This window comes from Daldinia caldariorum (assembly GCF_022478825.1).
Source record: "Daldinia caldariorum strain CBS 122874 unplaced genomic scaffold F4812scaffold_1, whole genome shotgun sequence".
Taxonomy (NCBI): Eukaryota; Fungi; Ascomycota; class Sordariomycetes; order Xylariales; family Hypoxylaceae; genus Daldinia; species Daldinia caldariorum.
Genome location: NW_025953037.1, coordinates 2,677,902 through 2,695,102, shown reverse-complemented (window position 1 = coordinate 2,695,102; position 17,201 = coordinate 2,677,902). Strand labels below are relative to the sequence as shown.

At 46.8% G+C, this 17,201-nt stretch overlaps 6 protein-coding genes across 6 annotated transcripts; 4 read left to right on the top strand and 2 right to left on the bottom strand.

Annotated features, from left to right (window-relative positions):
• Positions 1 to 131: 131 nt before the first annotated feature.
• Positions 132 to 2,932, bottom strand: F4812DRAFT_30013 (uncharacterized protein). The gene has a single exon (XM_047931215.1). It carries the CDS (start codon positions 2,603 to 2,605, stop codon positions 275 to 277), a length of 2,331 nt encoding a protein of 776 aa, XP_047795182.1. The 5' UTR covers positions 2,606 to 2,932; the 3' UTR covers positions 132 to 274.
• A 407-nt stretch (positions 2,933 to 3,339) lies between these two features.
• F4812DRAFT_454686 (Phosphotyrosyl phosphatase activator) lies at positions 3,340 to 4,810 on the top strand (the record flags this gene model as incomplete). Its single annotated transcript, XM_047936688.1, has 2 exons — positions 3,340 to 4,368; positions 4,430 to 4,810. 2 exons carry the CDS (start codon positions 3,340 to 3,342, stop codon positions 4,808 to 4,810), a joined length of 1,410 nt encoding a protein of 469 aa, XP_047795181.1.
• Positions 4,811 to 6,073: 1,263 nt separating this feature from the next.
• Positions 6,074 to 6,774, bottom strand: F4812DRAFT_454685 (uncharacterized protein; the record flags this gene model as incomplete). Its single annotated transcript, XM_047936687.1, has 4 exons — positions 6,074 to 6,195; positions 6,342 to 6,395; positions 6,463 to 6,591; positions 6,762 to 6,774. The coding sequence occupies 4 exons, from the start codon at positions 6,772 to 6,774 to the stop codon at positions 6,074 to 6,076; spliced, it is 318 nt and encodes a 105-aa protein (XP_047795180.1).
• Positions 6,775 to 8,411: 1,637 nt separating this feature from the next.
• Positions 8,412 to 9,493, top strand: F4812DRAFT_29901 (phosphoglycerate mutase-like protein). The gene is made up of 2 exons (XM_047931209.1): positions 8,412 to 9,132; positions 9,219 to 9,493. The coding sequence occupies exons 1-2, from the start codon at positions 8,586 to 8,588 to the stop codon at positions 9,458 to 9,460; spliced, it is 789 nt and encodes a 262-aa protein (XP_047795179.1). The 5' UTR covers positions 8,412 to 8,585; the 3' UTR covers positions 9,461 to 9,493.
• Positions 9,494 to 11,415: 1,922 nt separating this feature from the next.
• On the top strand, positions 11,416 to 12,635 carry F4812DRAFT_410643 (uncharacterized protein). Its single transcript, XM_047932543.1, has one exon. It carries the CDS (start codon positions 11,433 to 11,435, stop codon positions 12,336 to 12,338), a length of 906 nt encoding a protein of 301 aa, XP_047795178.1. The 5' UTR covers positions 11,416 to 11,432; the 3' UTR covers positions 12,339 to 12,635.
• Positions 12,636 to 12,668: 33 nt separating this feature from the next.
• On the top strand, positions 12,669 to 15,444 carry F4812DRAFT_410640 (uncharacterized protein). The gene is made up of 2 exons (XM_047932542.1): positions 12,669 to 14,416; positions 14,501 to 15,444. Exons 1-2 carry the CDS (start codon positions 12,882 to 12,884, stop codon positions 15,060 to 15,062), a joined length of 2,097 nt encoding a protein of 698 aa, XP_047795177.1. The 5' UTR covers positions 12,669 to 12,881; the 3' UTR covers positions 15,063 to 15,444.
• The last annotated feature ends 1,757 nt before the right edge of the window (positions 15,445 to 17,201 follow it).

Below are 17,201 nucleotides of genomic sequence, written 5' to 3'. Positions count from 1 at the left end.
CAACTCTTTGACCTCTAAAAGCCTAGAAGCTTTAGGTCCAATCAAATCAAATCACTTCTCTCATACGCAGGATAACTAGACCGGAGAGGTTTGACAATAAGCCATTATCCGACTCGGTCGCATTAACAGGACGCAAATCTGAAGACTCGGGGTATTGTAACTTTGAATTGTGAAACTTGATATTTCGAAACCTAAGGGCTAAAGCGCATTGCTCACGGGTATAGAGGTACCCAACCTATACCTAACTCACTTTTCATCCCCAAACCAACTCAACTCAATGACCCCATGTACGCCTGTAATTTTGCATGATTTCTTGAACATGCGCATTTCTGTCCGCTGCAGCTTGTTCCGGACGCACAGTTTCTAGCATCTGGTTTAAGAGTTCTTCCGCCATTGCCTCGGTATCAGCCAGGGTTCTATCAAGGTACCATCGAACGTCATCCAGGTCTAGCAGATTAGGGTATGACTCCTGTATTTTCTTGAAGAGGTATATCTTCTCTTCGACAGTCCAATCATTGGCATCTTGAGACGGTTGGATCTGTGGCAGCTCTTGGGCCGATGATTGTCGTGTAGACGTCGATAGTCGTGATTGTGACAGCGGTATGTACACATGCCTGAGAGACAACAGCGACCTCCGCTTCTGTTCTTGGATGGCCATCATCATCAATTCTTCATCTTGTTTTAACTTGGCTTTGATTTCTTCCTGTCGTTTCAATCGCTCCTGACGAATGTGGTACTCCTGGTTCCGGCGGTCTTCTTCCTTCTCAAGCATATCCGGGCCGGCCTCGACAACCTCCTTCAACTCATTCAAGATTCCTTCAAGTTCTTCTCGTTTCTGCTGTTTTATGCGCCTGTATTTTCTCTGGGGTGCAGTGTCTTTATCTTCCTCTTCCTCTTCTTCAACATCAGGTTGTTGTCTTTGCGCTCTGAGCAACGGGCGGTATAAGGGACCAATCCAACCAAGTATCCTCATAAGTAATTCAATGGTGGAAATTGTGAATGACGCGCGAAACCCATACTTATCACCCCCTAGCCACCATGCAGATGCCAGAACATGAAATAGCATAGGAATGGCGAGCGAGGCGATGTCCTTGGCCATTTGGTCGTGCTTTTTAATCTCCTTCTTTCGTTGTGATCGGCTCAATTTCCGAATATGATGGATGATACTATTTATCTTCGAGAAATAATAGCTAAGGAGATCGTTATGCTCATAAAAAAACTTATTCTGCTCTTCAATTCGAGGAGCTTTCGGTGCCGCTACAAGTAACCTCTCCAGTCTCGTCAGAAGCTTGAGCAGAGTTCGGACGGGACCAGGCTGCATATAATCAAAGTAAAATGGCCGCTCATGCCACTTTCGCCCTTTGCCAGACCAAGCATCATGTCCCATAAGTTGAAGCGCCTTTCTCAGGCCAGAAGGATCGAGATGAGCAGTAAGATCATCTTCTTGAGGTCTCTGGGTTATTTCACTACCTTTGTAGCCTTTGGGATATCGGGCTCGAAACCTTGCTAAGTCCTGAGCAAAACCATCTTCGGAAAAGTCAAAGTCCGAGAGATCTTCGTCATCTGAAGAAAGTTCATTAATGTGTCCTAAAGTAATAACCGCTTTATCGTCCCCCTGTACATCTCGTGCACTAACTTCAACCTCCGGCTGTCCCAGTTCTGGTGAACCATTTCCATCTCCTTCTAACACAGGACCGGGATGCTCAGAATTATGAACTCGTCCCGTCTGAGAAAGTTGAGCGAGCTTTGAGCCACGTTGTGGAATATGAACTTCGATACGTCTTGCACGTACAGGAAGCCCCTCCGAAGCAGAGACTCCTGACCGCCTGGTTGATGGTTTTTGACATGGTGTCATGGGTACATCCCATATGTCGGCCTGGCTCTGAGCTTCACCTGAGCCGTGTTGAGCAATGCCATCGTTACTTGGGCCAGCATCCGCTTCATGTTCCTTCTCATGGTCAGTAACGGGTATAGGCGAAGACTTGCCACGTCCGGATGTGCCAGTTGTATCATCATCATTTTCCAGAGGTTTCTGTAGGCCTTCTTTCTCGTTATGATTAGATTGAACCCCAGTATTGATCATGGCACTTTCCAGCACAACCTCACTTTTTTGCGAACCGGTGATTAGATTATTTAATTGACTATTTGCAGGCTCTGAATGTCGTTGGTGCTCTCCACGTCCTTTCTTTTTGAACGCGGCATTGACCCTACTTACGAGTCCCGGAGGCACAGCATCTTCCGGGCTCGAGGTTCTGCTTGGTTTTCCAGAAACTACCTTTCTACTTGGTAGTCGAACCAAGGGCGATGCAGGTGTTGGATATAAATGTGCATCTCTAGAAGTAGCTAAGGGCTCTGTTTTTCGTCTTTTAGACGGGCTGAAGTGTAGAGATAAGTCATCCCCAGACTTTTTGTTCCAGTTTCGACGATGGTCTAGCGACCTTATGTTTGGATCAATGGAGCGACTAGGTGATATGACGTGGGGGATTTCATCCTCGTTGCTATCGATGTTTTCTGGGCTAGGGCCAGGACTGTGTTGCTGTATTTGCTCTGCATCTTTGATAGGACTTTTCGCTGGAATGCGAACTCCACTCCGCGTCTCCACCATATTTCCGGTCTTGAATATAGCAAATTTGACGAAGAATTAGTAAGTTTAGTGTCTTGTTTTTGTTGTTGTTTTATTCGGGGAGGGAAGAGTATGGACTAATAGGTTCCATATATCCAACAATTAGGTAGGCTTTGAATAACGTTTCGCCAGAGATAAGCATCAGTAAATTTAGTTAATTACCCAAGATTGTTGCGAGAAGTACGGATCCGTACGCGTACTGTAATTTCGACGCGTGATTATCCCAGTCGCAACTTCTAGAAAACAAGCCACACGGCTTACCTGCCGGTCAATGAAGAAAGCGGGTTGTGGGGATTCGCAAAATAGAAGACAAGGACATGGGAAGTGAGCAGGTGAGGTGACTTTTTGGGTACCTGCCTTAGATAAGGTACCGTACCTTAGGTTAGGTACCTAGATACATAGAGGTACTCAGTTACATAATCTTACAGCAGCAAGCACAAGTGGGGGGCGGGGCATCTGATTTAGTTGGACAGCTGTGACGCAGCTAAGAAATGCCATGTGCTACACCTATCAACTCTATACCTATTACCTGGTACCTAACCTAATGCAAAGCGATAAGCTTGAATACCGGTAACTTGACGTACTCATTTTCACTTCATAGGTATTATCCTGCTTACTTACAGTTACACCATCTCTTAATTTCTAGCGAAAAGGAGCAACAATAAATAAAGATCAGCCACAGTTAGATCTTATCTACCTAGGGAGCTCCTGTTGACATGGCAACTATTCAGGATTCGCAACAACCTCAAGAAAGTGGTAATAGCTTCCCCGTCTTAGAGATATGGGATCCTTCAAAGAAATACGCTTTTATTAAGCCTTCAAAGAAGATTAACGATGGGCCTGACGTCGCCAAGTTTTTGACTTCAAAAGCATATCGAGACATCGGTATATTCGTCATGCAACTAAACCGCGCCATGTGTCCTCGGAAATCCGTATGCGACGATGGAAAGGAGAAGATTATGGCTTTTCACATCGGCTCAGAATATGAGACCCAACCAGTGCAGTCTGTACTGAAGCTGCAAGAGTTACTTGCTAGGATAGAGTCCTATATCGACGAATCGCCACCTGATCAAGGTCCTAGGCGCTTTGGGAATATTAGCTTCCGGAAGTGGTACAGCTTACTAGAAGAGAGAGTAGCAGGACTTCTCGAAGACTTCTTGCCAAATTCTGTGTTGAATTTTGGTTCCGGGGGCGAGTCTGATGCAACCGCCAAAGACGAGCTGATGGCCTACCTACTTGGTGGGTTTGGAAGTCCGCAGCGACTCGACTATGGGACAGGCCATGAATTAAGCTTTCTGGCTTTTCTCGGAGGTTTGTGGAAACTTGGAACATTCAAAGATGGCAAGCCCGGCGGTGATATAGAGCGCAGTATCGTGCTCGGTATATTTGAACCCTACCTTCGCGTGGTGCGGCGCTTAATTCTAACATATACGCTTGAGCCTGCCGGATCCCATGGTGTTTGGGGTCTGGACGATCACTCCTTTCAACCATATATCTACGGGTCAGCGCAGTTAACTCGTGCGATCACAGATTCGGAGCCCATGCCTATTGAGGGCTCACTATTTCGCGCACCAAAACCCGCACAAGTAGTCAAGGCCGAATACGTTGAGCAAGAGAGGAAGAAGAACATGTATTTCTCGGCAATAGGGTTTATTAACGATGTGAAGAAGGGTCCTTTTTGGGAGCATAGTCCCATATTATTTGATATATCCGGCATCAAGGACGGTTGGGGGAAAATTAACAAGGTATGATGATATAGACATAGACCTGATGATTCCCCTGATTCCTCGACTGACTCTGCGACAGGGAATGATCAAGATGTTCAACGCCGAAGTTCTTTCCAAGTTCCCAGTAGTGCAGCATTTCCCTTTTGGCTCACTATTTTCTTGGGAACAAGATCCTAATGCCGCGGCTCCACAGCAGAGTGTTCATATGGCAAATCAACCCCCTTCTGCAACGTCCATGCCGCCGCCGCCAATTGCAGGAGTTGGCTCCGGTACGGCTGCACCGTGGGCACAAACAAACATGCCTCAACCTTCTGGGCCTGGTGTTCCATACTCCCGAGCACCGTGGGGCTCGGGACATCCTGTCCCTAGACCACCTCAACCACGGACCAGCACCCCCGGTACCCAATCACCTATGACCCAAGCCCCTTGGACCAAATCTAGCGACAGGCCAAGTGGGTAAATATACAAGTTACTTCTACAAACTTCGTTTTCTAGAAGTTCGAGATTACTTCCATAGAATGTTCTCTTACCCTGGCAGAATGGCGTCAAAAAAGTGCCTATTCCACTACCAAGCAGGCCATTTTTCTCTCTGTATAGCTTTACCGAATCGACTCTTATACTATCAAAATGACTACTAGAATAATTCTAAAATCTTGCTCTATATCAAACTAGTTTTTTCTTAATTTTAATTGGTGTTTATATTTGCTGAGAAAGGTTGGTGGAATGAATATTAGTGTTAGACACTTATTTTGACGGCATTCTGCCTGGCTTCATAATAGCTCACAGAGTCAACGCAAGGGTCTCGATAGCTTTTGAGCCCCATAATTCTAATTACAACATGGCCACGAGCTCCAGCCGTACCCCGTACGAAGTTACGTCCAATACTAGAAGCGATATTGCGAACTCAACTAGGATATCCAAAGACCCCTTTTGTATCTCAAGCTGTGGAGAAGTCGTACATGAAATTACAGTTGAGTTAGGAAACCGTGAATACCTAGAGTTCAAGTGTGAGGTAGTTAATGAGAGCCCGCAATGAAAACAGACTTCGTAATCCCATTTCCCTTCTCGAACCTTACCATCTTGGTCGATCCAACCTTGCCTCAACCATTGATGGATGACTGTAGAAGACCACAACAAGGTATTACCCCCTTAAGTTCAATGTCCAATGGACAGCTCCTGAACGACACAATTAAACTAGCATAAAACAAACATTTCATTATCTGACTTCCGGACTTAATGATTGATCATATTTGTTAGACTTAATACGAAGTACAGTTCGCAAAAGGATAGTTCCAATTAGGCACGAGGCAAGGGAGAGAATATGTATTTTGGTACATATTTCGTCACATGAGAGACTGGAATTCTACTAAGACAAATATAATAGGTGAAACTAGCACTAGACGTTAGAGTGAATCACGTGCTGATAGACTCCTAGCTAGGTACTATAAAAAAGAACTTTAGACCGAAGGATAATGCCATTGTTCTGCCAAACCAGTAGTTATTAATTAGGGTATCTCTCAAACTGCAAACTCTGTGGGAATATCCTCCGTCCGTTCACAACTACCAAGCCGTGAAAAACAAAACCATTGTCGGTAATCTGCGATAGAAAGCAGCCCCGTCCATTTTTAATTCCTCCTTTTACTTGTCCAACGATCATATTAGTTCAGCGTATACTGTCTGAGTTTGATTCGATCGGAGACAAATCGGCGGATGACGTCCACACTTAGGCAGCGGGGGCGGGCTTGGCCTCCTCCTTGGGCTCAGCAGCGGGAGCTTCAGCTGCAGGAGCAGCAGCAGCAACCTCGGCGGGAGCTTCGACCTTGGGGGCCTCAGTAGCGGCAGCCTCTGTTCGGAAGAAATATGGTTAGCAGAGTGTCACGCGCAAATTCCGATTCCAGCATGATGCGTGTAACGCTACGGAACCCCCGCGAGAGGATTCATTGGTGCGCACGTTGAACATGAAACAAAGGAGGGGTTGGAGTTGGACTTACCCGCAGGAGCAGCAGGCGCCTCAGCGGGCTGATCTGCCTTCGCGGCGTCGGCAGCTATGATAAGTTAGTACCTTGTCGTATGACTGAGAAGAAATCATTAGGAGACTGGGATAGAGCTTACTGGCAGGAGGGGCAGCGTCAGTCTTGGACGCATCAGCAGCCTTGTCGGCAGCCTTATCGCCCTTGGACTTCTTGCTCCTGCTGAAGATCTTCTTGAACTTGGCCTTCAAGTTGTCGAGAGCATCCTTAGCTAAAGTGGTTATGGCACGTTAGCATGATTACGATTCGATAAGAGGAAATCTGTGCGGTAAGATAGGCTAATCACATCAGGCAGCGAAAGTCCAAGGATAGAACCGTTCGCAACAGAAGTGCACCGAGAAGGTAGATGGTAAATGGTAGATGGTAGATGGGTAGACTTACGAACACCAGGCATGATTGCGGTATTGAGAGTGACGGACTTGAATGAGAGATTGAAGCGTGGTGGTGTAGAATGAACGGCGCGTCTCGAAGACAAGACTTGAAGGTAAGGAAGGGTCGAATGTTAAAAGGTGACGTGGTGAACAAAAGATGTTGTCGAAAAGAAGAAGGAAAGATAAAAAAGGCGTTTTGGGGGAAGTTGTCGAGATTAAAACTGGAGAATCGATAAGTGGTGAAAACACCCTTTTTTTTGCTGCACCCTTGACAACCCTTGACAACCGCCCATGCAAATGCAAGCTTCGCGCAGGCCATGTACGTACGTTGGATTTTTTAGCCCTCTAGCCCTTTTAGCGCCGGGCCACCAATAAGGCGCACAAGCCTTAACCAACGGACAGTACCAAGCCAAGGAGCTTCTAGACAATTACACTTCAGGGGTTTGCTAATTGTTAATTGTCTCTAGCAGGTCCAAACCCGGGTTACTACTACCTTAGCTGCTGAGGTACGTGTAGGTACACTAGGTGCGTCAATATCTATAGGTACTACCTAAAATGAAGTAGCAGATATGTACCCGTGGACAGTTATTTCAACTTATGCATGCATCTGATCTATATATGGTAGGTACCATATTAGGTACTACCTAGTAGTGTATACCAAGTTAGGTAGCATCATGTCTAATCATAGGTATCTAATTTCGATATGGTCACATCATCTTTTCATTTTACATTTTATTACCTCGTTAGAGAGGAAGTTATTCATAGTTTAATCATTTACGACGGGGAAATAGACATCGTCATGAGGTACATGTAGTGTATGATTATTATATGAGGTACCTAATGTACCTACCTAATAGAGGTATCATTATATCTCCGTGTCTCACACATGTGTGTGTCAGGCACGTCCCCATCGTTCTTACATATTACAGCAACTTTTAGTCTTAGTCATTCTAGTCTGGGGTAGTTAGGATGGCAGGTACGATGGCTTGCATGCCTCGTACAAATTAAATTTATTTTATTACCTTTACCTAGGAATCTTACCCGTCTGTTAAACTCAGCGGCAAGCGAGCTTATTGGAGAGCTCTTGTCTAAATCCGACAATAGCGCCGATCTAGCGAGATAAGTTGTAGCACGAGATCCCGGATGCCTTTTTAACTTGTACCTCGTAATTATCTTCCATCATTTACAGGCTAACCAAATCTCAAAGTTGTTAATTATATCCTCCGTACCGGTAATTACCTGAGTAATATTCCCATATGACCTTACATGCACGAAAACACCTCAATAAATAACATGCTCAACGTTTTAAAATGTTGCAATGCAGAACCAGGTTGTTGGGTTACTGATCTTCGGATAGTTGCAGCATTCAAGAGAAGGTACGAAGTACTAACCGATTATACGACAAAAAGAAACCCCCTTTTTTTTATGTTACGTCATAGCTCAAATCAGACGAAATCGCAATACCATTTCGAATTGCGAATTTGAGACGAGTCAGTCGATTAAATGTCTTGGGAGGTCCACCACCTAAAAGACTACCAAGAAGAAACTTACCCAAACTTACCTAACAACCCATAACTCAATCCAATCAGAGCTTGCAAAATGGCTCGTGGTTCTATTATCAGCGTGATCGGGTCTCGAATAGTCACCAGTGGTCCCAAATAAGGTCCGAGACAAACAACATCTATCAAAGAAAACTTGCCCGAACTTGGGATGAATACATACCTAACCTAGGTAATCTAGGTACCTAGAGAATAGAAAGACTAGAACTTCTCGTATTAAACTCTCCCTTTTTTTAAATCTCTAAAATTACATCGTTCAAAATACTGCTGCAGCAATGGCTCCAATTATTCATCTCGTCCGCCACGCTCAAGGTTATCATAACCTAAATGAGGCGAATCAGCAGATACGTGACCCAGACTTAACTCCTCTAGGCGAAGCTCAGTGCGATGAGCTCTGCAGAAGATTCGATGTTCATGGCAAACTCACGCATCTCGTCGCTTCTCCTATCCGACGGACAATACTTACCTGTCTGCGCTCATTTGCGCCAGAGGTGAAATCCGGGAAGAAAGTAATTGCTCTTCCCGATGCCCAAGAAATCTCGACGCTACCATGCGATACTGGCTCAGATCCTAGCAAGCTCAAGGAAGAATTTGGCGATCTTGTGGATTACCATATGCTCCATGACGGCTGGAATGATAAGTCCAGCGAAAGCAAATATTATCCCACCCCCGCCAAGCTTGAAGCAAGAGCGCGGGCGGCTAGGGTATGGCTCAGGGACTTGGCGAACAAAGCCGGAGAAGATGCGCAAATTGTCCTTGTCACCCATGGCGGGTTTCTCCACTTCCTTACCGAAGACTTTGACGGAGTGAAGTTAGAGAGAGGTATGCAAACAGCACGCTTCCTTCGGACAGAACAACAGCTCTCTCACTCCTGTTTGACAGAACATATGACCACTGACGGCCAATAGGTACCGGTTGGGATAACACTGAAATCCGTTCATACGAATTCAAGGATCCCACCGGCCAAGATCCCAACGCAACGCTAAAGGAGACCCAGCCGAGCTGGCGTCGTCGGCGCGGCAGCGCAATTCCTCTCACTGAGACGGAGCAGATGGAAATACGTGAAGCGTTTCAGACTGCTCTTCGGCAGGAGGTCAAGAAACACGAGAGCCGTTCGGCCCAGGCATCGGAAGTAGCTGTTACCGATTAAATAGCCAGCGGGGAGAGACAGTTAGATGTAGATCTCTACTCTCGGGGGTCGGTGGGTAAAGCAACCTACCAGACAGATAATACAGAACTAGATACTGTATCTTCACTATGGGAGTTCAATCCAATATACATGTTTAGAGATATATTAGACAAGTTATGGGACAGAGTATATAACAATACGTACCTACCTAATATACCAAACAAATCCACTGCTACATAGCGACGCTTTCAGTTGAATATCTACACCTGCGTGCATGCTGGTAGCCCACAGCCGCACCTCCAAATCAAGCTTAGTTACCTGAACCATATCTTACTTCAACCCCTTCCCTCCACCCTGAATTGCATATGCCATTAGTACGACACTACTCCCTATAAAAACTACCAGAAAACGTTCCTATGATTAGGAGGGTACGTCGTAAAGTATGTAGTCATTTCGTCATGGGTTTCTTCAAGACTGTACATTTTATCTTTGTATCATATAAAAGGTATATAGTGGCGAATTGTATTTTAGTAAGTGATAGCCATACATCGACTTCCTTCATGGGGTTAGACGGTAGTAGGATGATCCTGTGGACATATAGTATGAGGTGCAGGCGTTGAAGCTCTTAATGCTACCAGACCGAGTCTCTTTATCAATACCTTAGGTACCTGGTATTCAACCAAATATACCTAATTACATTAGGTACCTTCTACCTACACGTATCTCAGGCTTAGATTATTGTATGTGCCTACCTAACCTAACCTAACCTAGAGGTAGTAATACAAGAAGGGACCACGCGAGTTCCTATCACCACAAGAAGTTATACTGCGTTAGGTAAGAAAAAGTTACGTATGAGATACCTAAGGTACCTGCCGTGATGGATATTACATAGGTACATAAGGTATGTACAGAGTTACATGTGTGCCTTCCGGAAAGTCAGGCATATGCTTTCATGGGAAGGCTTCTTGAGGTTCAAAAGACACGACTGCCAGATGCATCACTCAGAAAGATTTCAGGCAAGAACTCCAGAAGGGTAACTGCCCTATCCGGGTAAGCTTTGCAGCTAAATAACAGGCTATAGTTCATATCTACATATGTAGCCAGTAAAAAACCATTCCTAGTTTGTTTCACTGTCGTATAGAAACTTGCTCAGGAAAGAACGTCCTAAGGCCATACTCCTGGACAGACCGCTGACTTTTAAGGCATATATTTGAACCCGAACAACGAGACACCACCCACACCATCCGCAACCTCTGCAACCTCTGCAACACTTTCACTCTCTGATCTTGTCTCCCAGGCTTAGGATAAATAGGTGACCCGAATTTCTCATTCGAGCTAATAGTACACTTTGAGACTTTCTGCTATTCTTTTTTATCCAAAACCTAGCCTCTCGTGACCTTTTGCACTTAAGTCTAAGTCAATCACTTTCACATCTACTATCACATTCTCTAATAACCTTGACGAAATACCACTGCAACCATGCGCTGCTTCACATCCTACTTGACGTGCTTTGCCTTCTTGGCTACCACCACTCTTGCTGCGTGGAATAACTTCACTGACCTACGTCCGACCCTCGCCCCTCGCTACGATGTGCACAAGAACTCCAACATGATGCCACTCAAAAACATCAGCCTCTACTACACTCTAGGCAATTTCATCGATCCCCTCAATAGCGTCAATATTGACCTACTAACCAAACAACCCGCCGTGTTACTTGAGGCCATGGGATCAGTAAGCCAAGTTGTTTGTACGTCCGAGGGTTTGAGCATTACCTTCAACGGTACATCTGCTTTCGGTCACGCCAACGCCATCTGGCCTCTCTACGACACCTTCTACCTGGTCACGAATGGCGTCGAGGGTTGTGACGCCAAAGGCGAAAGAGGACTTCATGAAGTCACGTTTCTTATCTGGGACGATGGAATCAACACAGTGATAGCACGGACAACCAAGAAGAATTTCGCAAGCGTTACTGGTAAGTAAGATACAATATATAATGCAATATCGCGAGCTAACACCAATTCAAGAGTCCCTGCACGTCACCTTTTCCCACGTCCGAGGATCAATGCAGAACAGTAGCGGAAACATCACCTTTGCTGAACCTGGTATCAATGTTGCTTCTAATTTCTCACTTCCCCCGGACATGGAAATTTTCTCGGAGGCACCATCCTTTACTGCTACAGCCCAAGATGGATACCTGAGCGATGCTGCTATAATCCGCGGCTTCTTTAGCTACGATGTTCCGAGCGCACACCTTGAAAGTCTCTGGTTCGACATAGACGCGGCCTTCATTGGTGATTTATCGATCATTTTCAACCTCACCGCACCTCTTAATAACAACAACTATCTGTTCTCCCCTGGCGAGTTTTTCCCTAGTACTATCAATGTGCCTGAGGTCTTTAATCTTAAGCCAAGACTCCACTGGGCCGTAGGCGCTGATGTTGGGGCTGCAGGAGCCATATACCACAATAGCAACATCACGACGGAAATCAACGATGGCCATGCACATATTGACTTTGTGAACACTGATAACTCGTACGCTATCGGATGGTCACCGCGCCTCGCTTCTGCCGTCGAGACTGCGGAAGCAGCTACAGGACACGCATCACCTTTTATCGATTTCACGATTGAGTTAGCTCTTGATGTCATGAACGGCCTGTACAATACCACAGGTGGTATCACTGCGCGGCCTCAGTTCGTGAACGAATTGAACGTGGCACAGAGCCAGACGCGTGTCAGAAAGGCCAACCGCATGATTTGGCCACGAAACGTTACTTGCACCAACGGCTTCGAACTACGCTCAGCTCTCAATTTCTCTGTTAATGCATACGTTGTGGGTTCATGGGAGAGGACGCTTTACAACACCACAGTTCCCATTGCCGACGAATGCTATCGCTTCTAACGCTTCACTTGGTCCTTCAATCAAGAGCGCGGTAATCAATAGTAAATCTCTGCAACGTATGGTCCCCGGGGCTTCATTGCGAATATTCGTTTGATTCGATATGGAGGATAGCACAGCAGTTAGGAAGATGAAGATTTGAGTTATGGTCGGAAAGAAAAAAGGAGTGAAAATTGGAATTTTATTCAGTTATGGTACGAAGAATGTGGTCATGTAATTATCAGGGGACCTGTGATAAGGTGGCAACGGGGCTATGCAATTATGGAATGTCTTCTGTTTGAAGGCCACTCAAACTCTGACTTCTTCTGGCATCATTCTAACTCATAATTTTGGGTTGAGTCATCGCCCCAAGTAGATAAAAATCAAAATACATTGATGTCTCATATATACTTGGCTTTCGGGTCCTCAGAGCGTAAGGTTGATCTCTCATTATTGGTATTTATTTCTATTTCCATATTCAGTTGAAATTTCTCAAGTAATTGATAATATTCTTTCCATTGAAGCCTATTTATTAGGTTAGGAGGTAGCTTTGTTGCTCTTAGCATCATGATTTCAACTGGAAATATCCCTGAAGGCGCTATCGACGGCCGCCAAGCCGCAGATAGACCCCCTGCTGATCACATCGTACCAAAGCCGATTCCCGACTCGCAGGCCCGGGATCCCCGGAAGTACCAGCTGAATCAGATGAAAAGGCGCTTCTCTCCCACACAAAATACGCTGCAAGATGGAACAACAAATTTGCTATTCCGGCTCAAGCCATCTGATCCGGACTTTCCTTTCGAGTTGGATTATCTAGAGTGCGAGCTTCAGGTACCTGCCTCATATCCAGAGAACCCCCCTGTTCTTCGAGTTAAGAATAAAGACATCCCCCGGGGGTTCGCCGTCAACATAGAAAAGGGATGGAATAGGCTAGTCCAGGAAAATAAAGGCTCAACTCTGCTGGCTCTTACCAATGCTTTGGATAAGAACCTTGAAGTGTTCCTCTCGGAGCGGAAGACTGAGACAGTTACCCTGTTATCCTTTAAGGATACCAGACACCTGAATAACTCAGCCGCTGCATTAGACGAAACTGCATCAACTTCATCTCGACCGGTAAAGGCGCCACCAAAGCCTGCTCCGACAGCACCTCGAAGACCATATGTACCGGAGGAGTCTTTTACGGAAGAGCAAATTGCCGCGGCGAGAGCAAGGCGAGCGCAAGAGATCAGACAGCTCGAATCTCGAATGTCTCGGACGCCTCACTACCAAAAATCCGCGGATGGAATTGTTTACACGTTACCTTTGGAGCCAAGACGACGGAGCGAACTGCCGCCGGAACTGCAGCAAATTCAATCAGTCCAGTTGATTATCCCTTTGCTTTACCCCCTGCAGCCGTTGAGAGCCCTGTTTAATAATGTCGAGTCAAAAGATGTCGAGGCCTTGGAGGAAATCTTCGCGGCCAAGGCTGCGCAACAAAAGCAGATGAACTTGACGAGCCAGTTGAACTACCTCTCGCAAAATATTCACGTCTTGGCTAAACAGGCCCGCGCAGCAAAGATTCAATCCGAGGTGGCGGCTCCAAAAGGGAATACCGAGGTGGTTAGTGCGCCAGCTCGGCAGATAGGAGCTCCAAAGGATATCAGTGACGACGGGAAAAGCCGTATTCATGTTATTCCCCGCCCTCCCGAATGGAGCTTCGGCCACGAATCCGGCGACTCGGATAACTCTGACGACGACGATTCCTGGGACTCGGAGGACGATTCCGACGAAGGGGGCGCGGAAATCAACACACGGGCCGAAGGCGGCTCGGGTAGCATCACACAGCAGGTGGAAAGGGGCACGGCGATGTCGTTCCCGTCGATCGAACTGCACGGCATCGAGCTGCTGCAGGTATCGATATTGAACCTCAGCGTCAAGTGCGAACGGTGCAAAACGCTCAACGACGCGACGGGGCTAAAGCCGGAAGTCGAAAAGACGGGCAGCTGTAGGAAGTGCGCCACGGCATTTACGGCCAAGTTCCGCCAGGAGACGGTGCATCAGAACTCGACGAGGGCCGGGTTTATTGATGTCGCCTGCTGCACCGTCGCCGACATGCTTCCCAGGTACGTCGTGTTTACGATCATCCCCCCTTTTCTCCCGTATTTACTTACCTCTTCTCATTTCACTTGCTAACGCTTCCCAACCAGCACGTTCGTGCCTACCTGCTCGCGCTGCTCGACGCCCAGCCAGGGGCTCGTGACCGTGCGCGGCGACGCCGTCACCAACGTGTGCCGGGAGTGCCACGCGAAGTTCACCTTCAAGATCCCGGAAGTCAAGTTCCTCGCGATAAGCCAGGGCGCCCTGCCGCCGCCGCCCTCGGGGCCGCGCAAGCGCGCGGAGGAGAAGCTCGGGCTGCACGCGGGGGACGCGCTCCCGCGCAACGGCGCGTGCGCGCACTACCGGCGCTCGTACCGCTGGTTCCGGTTCTCGTGCTGCGGGAAGGTGTACGCGTGCGACAAGTGCCACGACGAGGAGGAGGAGGGGCACGCGCAGGAGTGGGCCCACAGGATGATCTGCGGGTGGTGCAGCCGCGAGCAGAACTACGCGCCGGAGGCGTGCGGGTTCTGCGGGCGCAGCGTCATCGGGAAGAAGGGGAAGGGGTTCTGGGAGGGGGGCAAGGGGACGAGGGATAGGGCGCGGATGAGCAGGAAGGATAAGAGGAAGTTTAGACGGGTGGGGGGCAGCGAGGGGAGGAAGAGGAAGGATTAGAGTGCCTAACCTAAGGTACCTCCTAGGTGTGGTTTGTTTTTTGTTGGGTGTTGGGTGTTGAGGACCGTGGATGGGTGGCTGGATTAATGGGGTGGTGTCGTCGTTGTTATCGATGTCTACCTCGAAAGGGGGAGTTGGTAATACGACAGCGCCGATTGTTTACCTAGGCTATCCGGGCGTTAAACACATTTTAAAAAAGCGATTTTGACGAGGGCCGTAGGGGTATAAGCATCCGAGCTAATTATGAGTTTGGAATCGTTAACTGCCCCTTATATGGAGGGTTGTTTGCAACCTCCGTCTCCAAGTCGAAATTGTCTTATTGGGTCAAACGGCATACCTAATAATTATCAATTACAAATAATACTTACTGCCTGAAGCTTACCATATTCCCTTATCCTGTCAAGCCTTTGGCTCAATAGCTGGCAACTCTACTTGCCTGCTTTGTGTTGACGACTCTTCTCGAAATATCATAATCGTGGGTTTGCTATTATTATTCTATTCGCATGCCCACTTGCCCCCGATAGAGATATCATAGCCCAGCCAACTGACTTTCATGTTTTCGCGGCCTTGGAGTTCCTGCATGTATTCCTGAGCGGCAATTTGCGCTTTAGTTGGGTCAGGGTTCTGACACTTCTACTCTACCTCGGCAGTCTTAGCTGCGCAGTTATTCTGATAATATATGCTGCTCTGTTGGGCTCTGGGGCTCTGGGGCGGAGCTTCGCTCATACCTCGAGTGCTGGTCTCATAGGCACATGTTGTATTGTCATTATATTGCCAAGATACTTTAATGATATGCACTCTATAGATATCTAGATACGAACCGTCTTTCCATCTTCCCGTCTTTAATTTGACTTTTTCGCCTCGCCTTACACCCTAATCACCTAGGCAGTATATCGTCTAATCGTCTAACCTTTCGCCTGATTGGCGCGATCCCATTACGCAAATGCCTACAAGATGTCCGCAACTGAGGTTAATCGGCCGGAGAACCTATGGTAGATAAGAAGGCAGCCGCGGCGATTTTAGGGGCGAAGAGTCCTTCAAACTGCCTGGGGCGTTTGCCTTCCGAGCTCATCCATCGCATTATTGCATTCTTACCTGACGTCACATCCCTAATCTCGGCCGTCTCGAGTTGTCAAGTCCTCTATGCCACTTTCAAAGAGAGCGAGAGTATCAAGCAGGTATGGAGGCTGCATTAAGAATGCGACTTAAGTTGATCTTTCGCCATTTGAGATGTGGCAGACTAGACATATCGCCAATACGGCTGAGCATTTTGGGATCAAAGGAGACTTCAGGCCCTCGTGGAAACCTACGGGACTACCGTTGCAGAATCATTCATCAGTCACTCACGAGGAAATACATAGCTCTTGGAAAGAGAGACCCGATATTTATAGCCGTGACGGCCTAAGGTTCTGGTCAAAAGAAGGCGACACGCAACTGGTTTGGCCTAAGTGGAAAATATTAGGACAGACTTCCGGGTACCACATACTATACCGGAGTCGCTTGTAGAGGCAAAGGAGTTCTGGCAGACCGCCTTGAAACTAAGCAATTAGGTAGTAAATTACCTAGAATCAGATATACCTCTATTATGTAGCTATGGAGGACTAACTCCTAACCTTCTCCATCCTTCCTCTCACGTCCAGCCAAGAAATCATCTCATGACACGCACGAGAAATATCAATCCTATATTTCCATCCCAATTGTCTATTCGGCCGAACTGGACGTGAAGCTATCTTGGGTAACCTACTTTTGCTTGCCCATATTTGAGTCTAACATTCAACTCATGGAATATACTAACAATTGATCCGCAAACTTGCGTTTAGAGTGACACAGCCTGTCATATAAGCCAAGCATTACATATTCTACTTAAATCCTTATCATTATAGGTGAAATCTTATTTACCTTTCCCCTTTCCCTACGTTCGGTGCTACTAGAAGGTATGTTGAAAAAAAAAAAAAAAAAGGGGGGGGGGGGCTGTTTGCTCTATGACGACTTTGGTCTACCGTTGATGTATTCACGTTAGGGGATTAGCTGCATCTAACGGCAAATGCATTGTACTACCGAAAGCTGATATACAAATACGTTTAATTAAATATCTTCAAGAGATCTCTTCCATCTTAAAACGTCTTAATTATACTAGAC

Coding starts and splice junctions, on each gene's coding strand:
- F4812DRAFT_30013 (XM_047931215.1), bottom strand. CDS start 2,605: ATGGTGGAGACGCGGAGTGGAGTTCGCATTCCAGCGAAAAGTCCTATC.
- F4812DRAFT_410643 (XM_047932543.1), top strand. CDS start 11,433: ATGCAATATCGCGAGCTAACACCAATTCAAGAGTCCCTGCACGTCACC.
- F4812DRAFT_29901 (XM_047931209.1), top strand. CDS start 8,586: ATGGCTCCAATTATTCATCTCGTCCGCCACGCTCAAGGTTATCATAAC. Junction 9,133..9,218: donor CGGAGTGAAGTTAGAGAGAG/GTATGCAAACAG, acceptor GACGGCCAATAG/GTACCGGTTGGGATAACACT.
- F4812DRAFT_410640 (XM_047932542.1), top strand. CDS start 12,882: ATGATTTCAACTGGAAATATCCCTGAAGGCGCTATCGACGGCCGCCAA. Junction 14,417..14,500: donor GTCGCCGACATGCTTCCCAG/GTACGTCGTGTT, acceptor CTTCCCAACCAG/CACGTTCGTGCCTACCTGCT.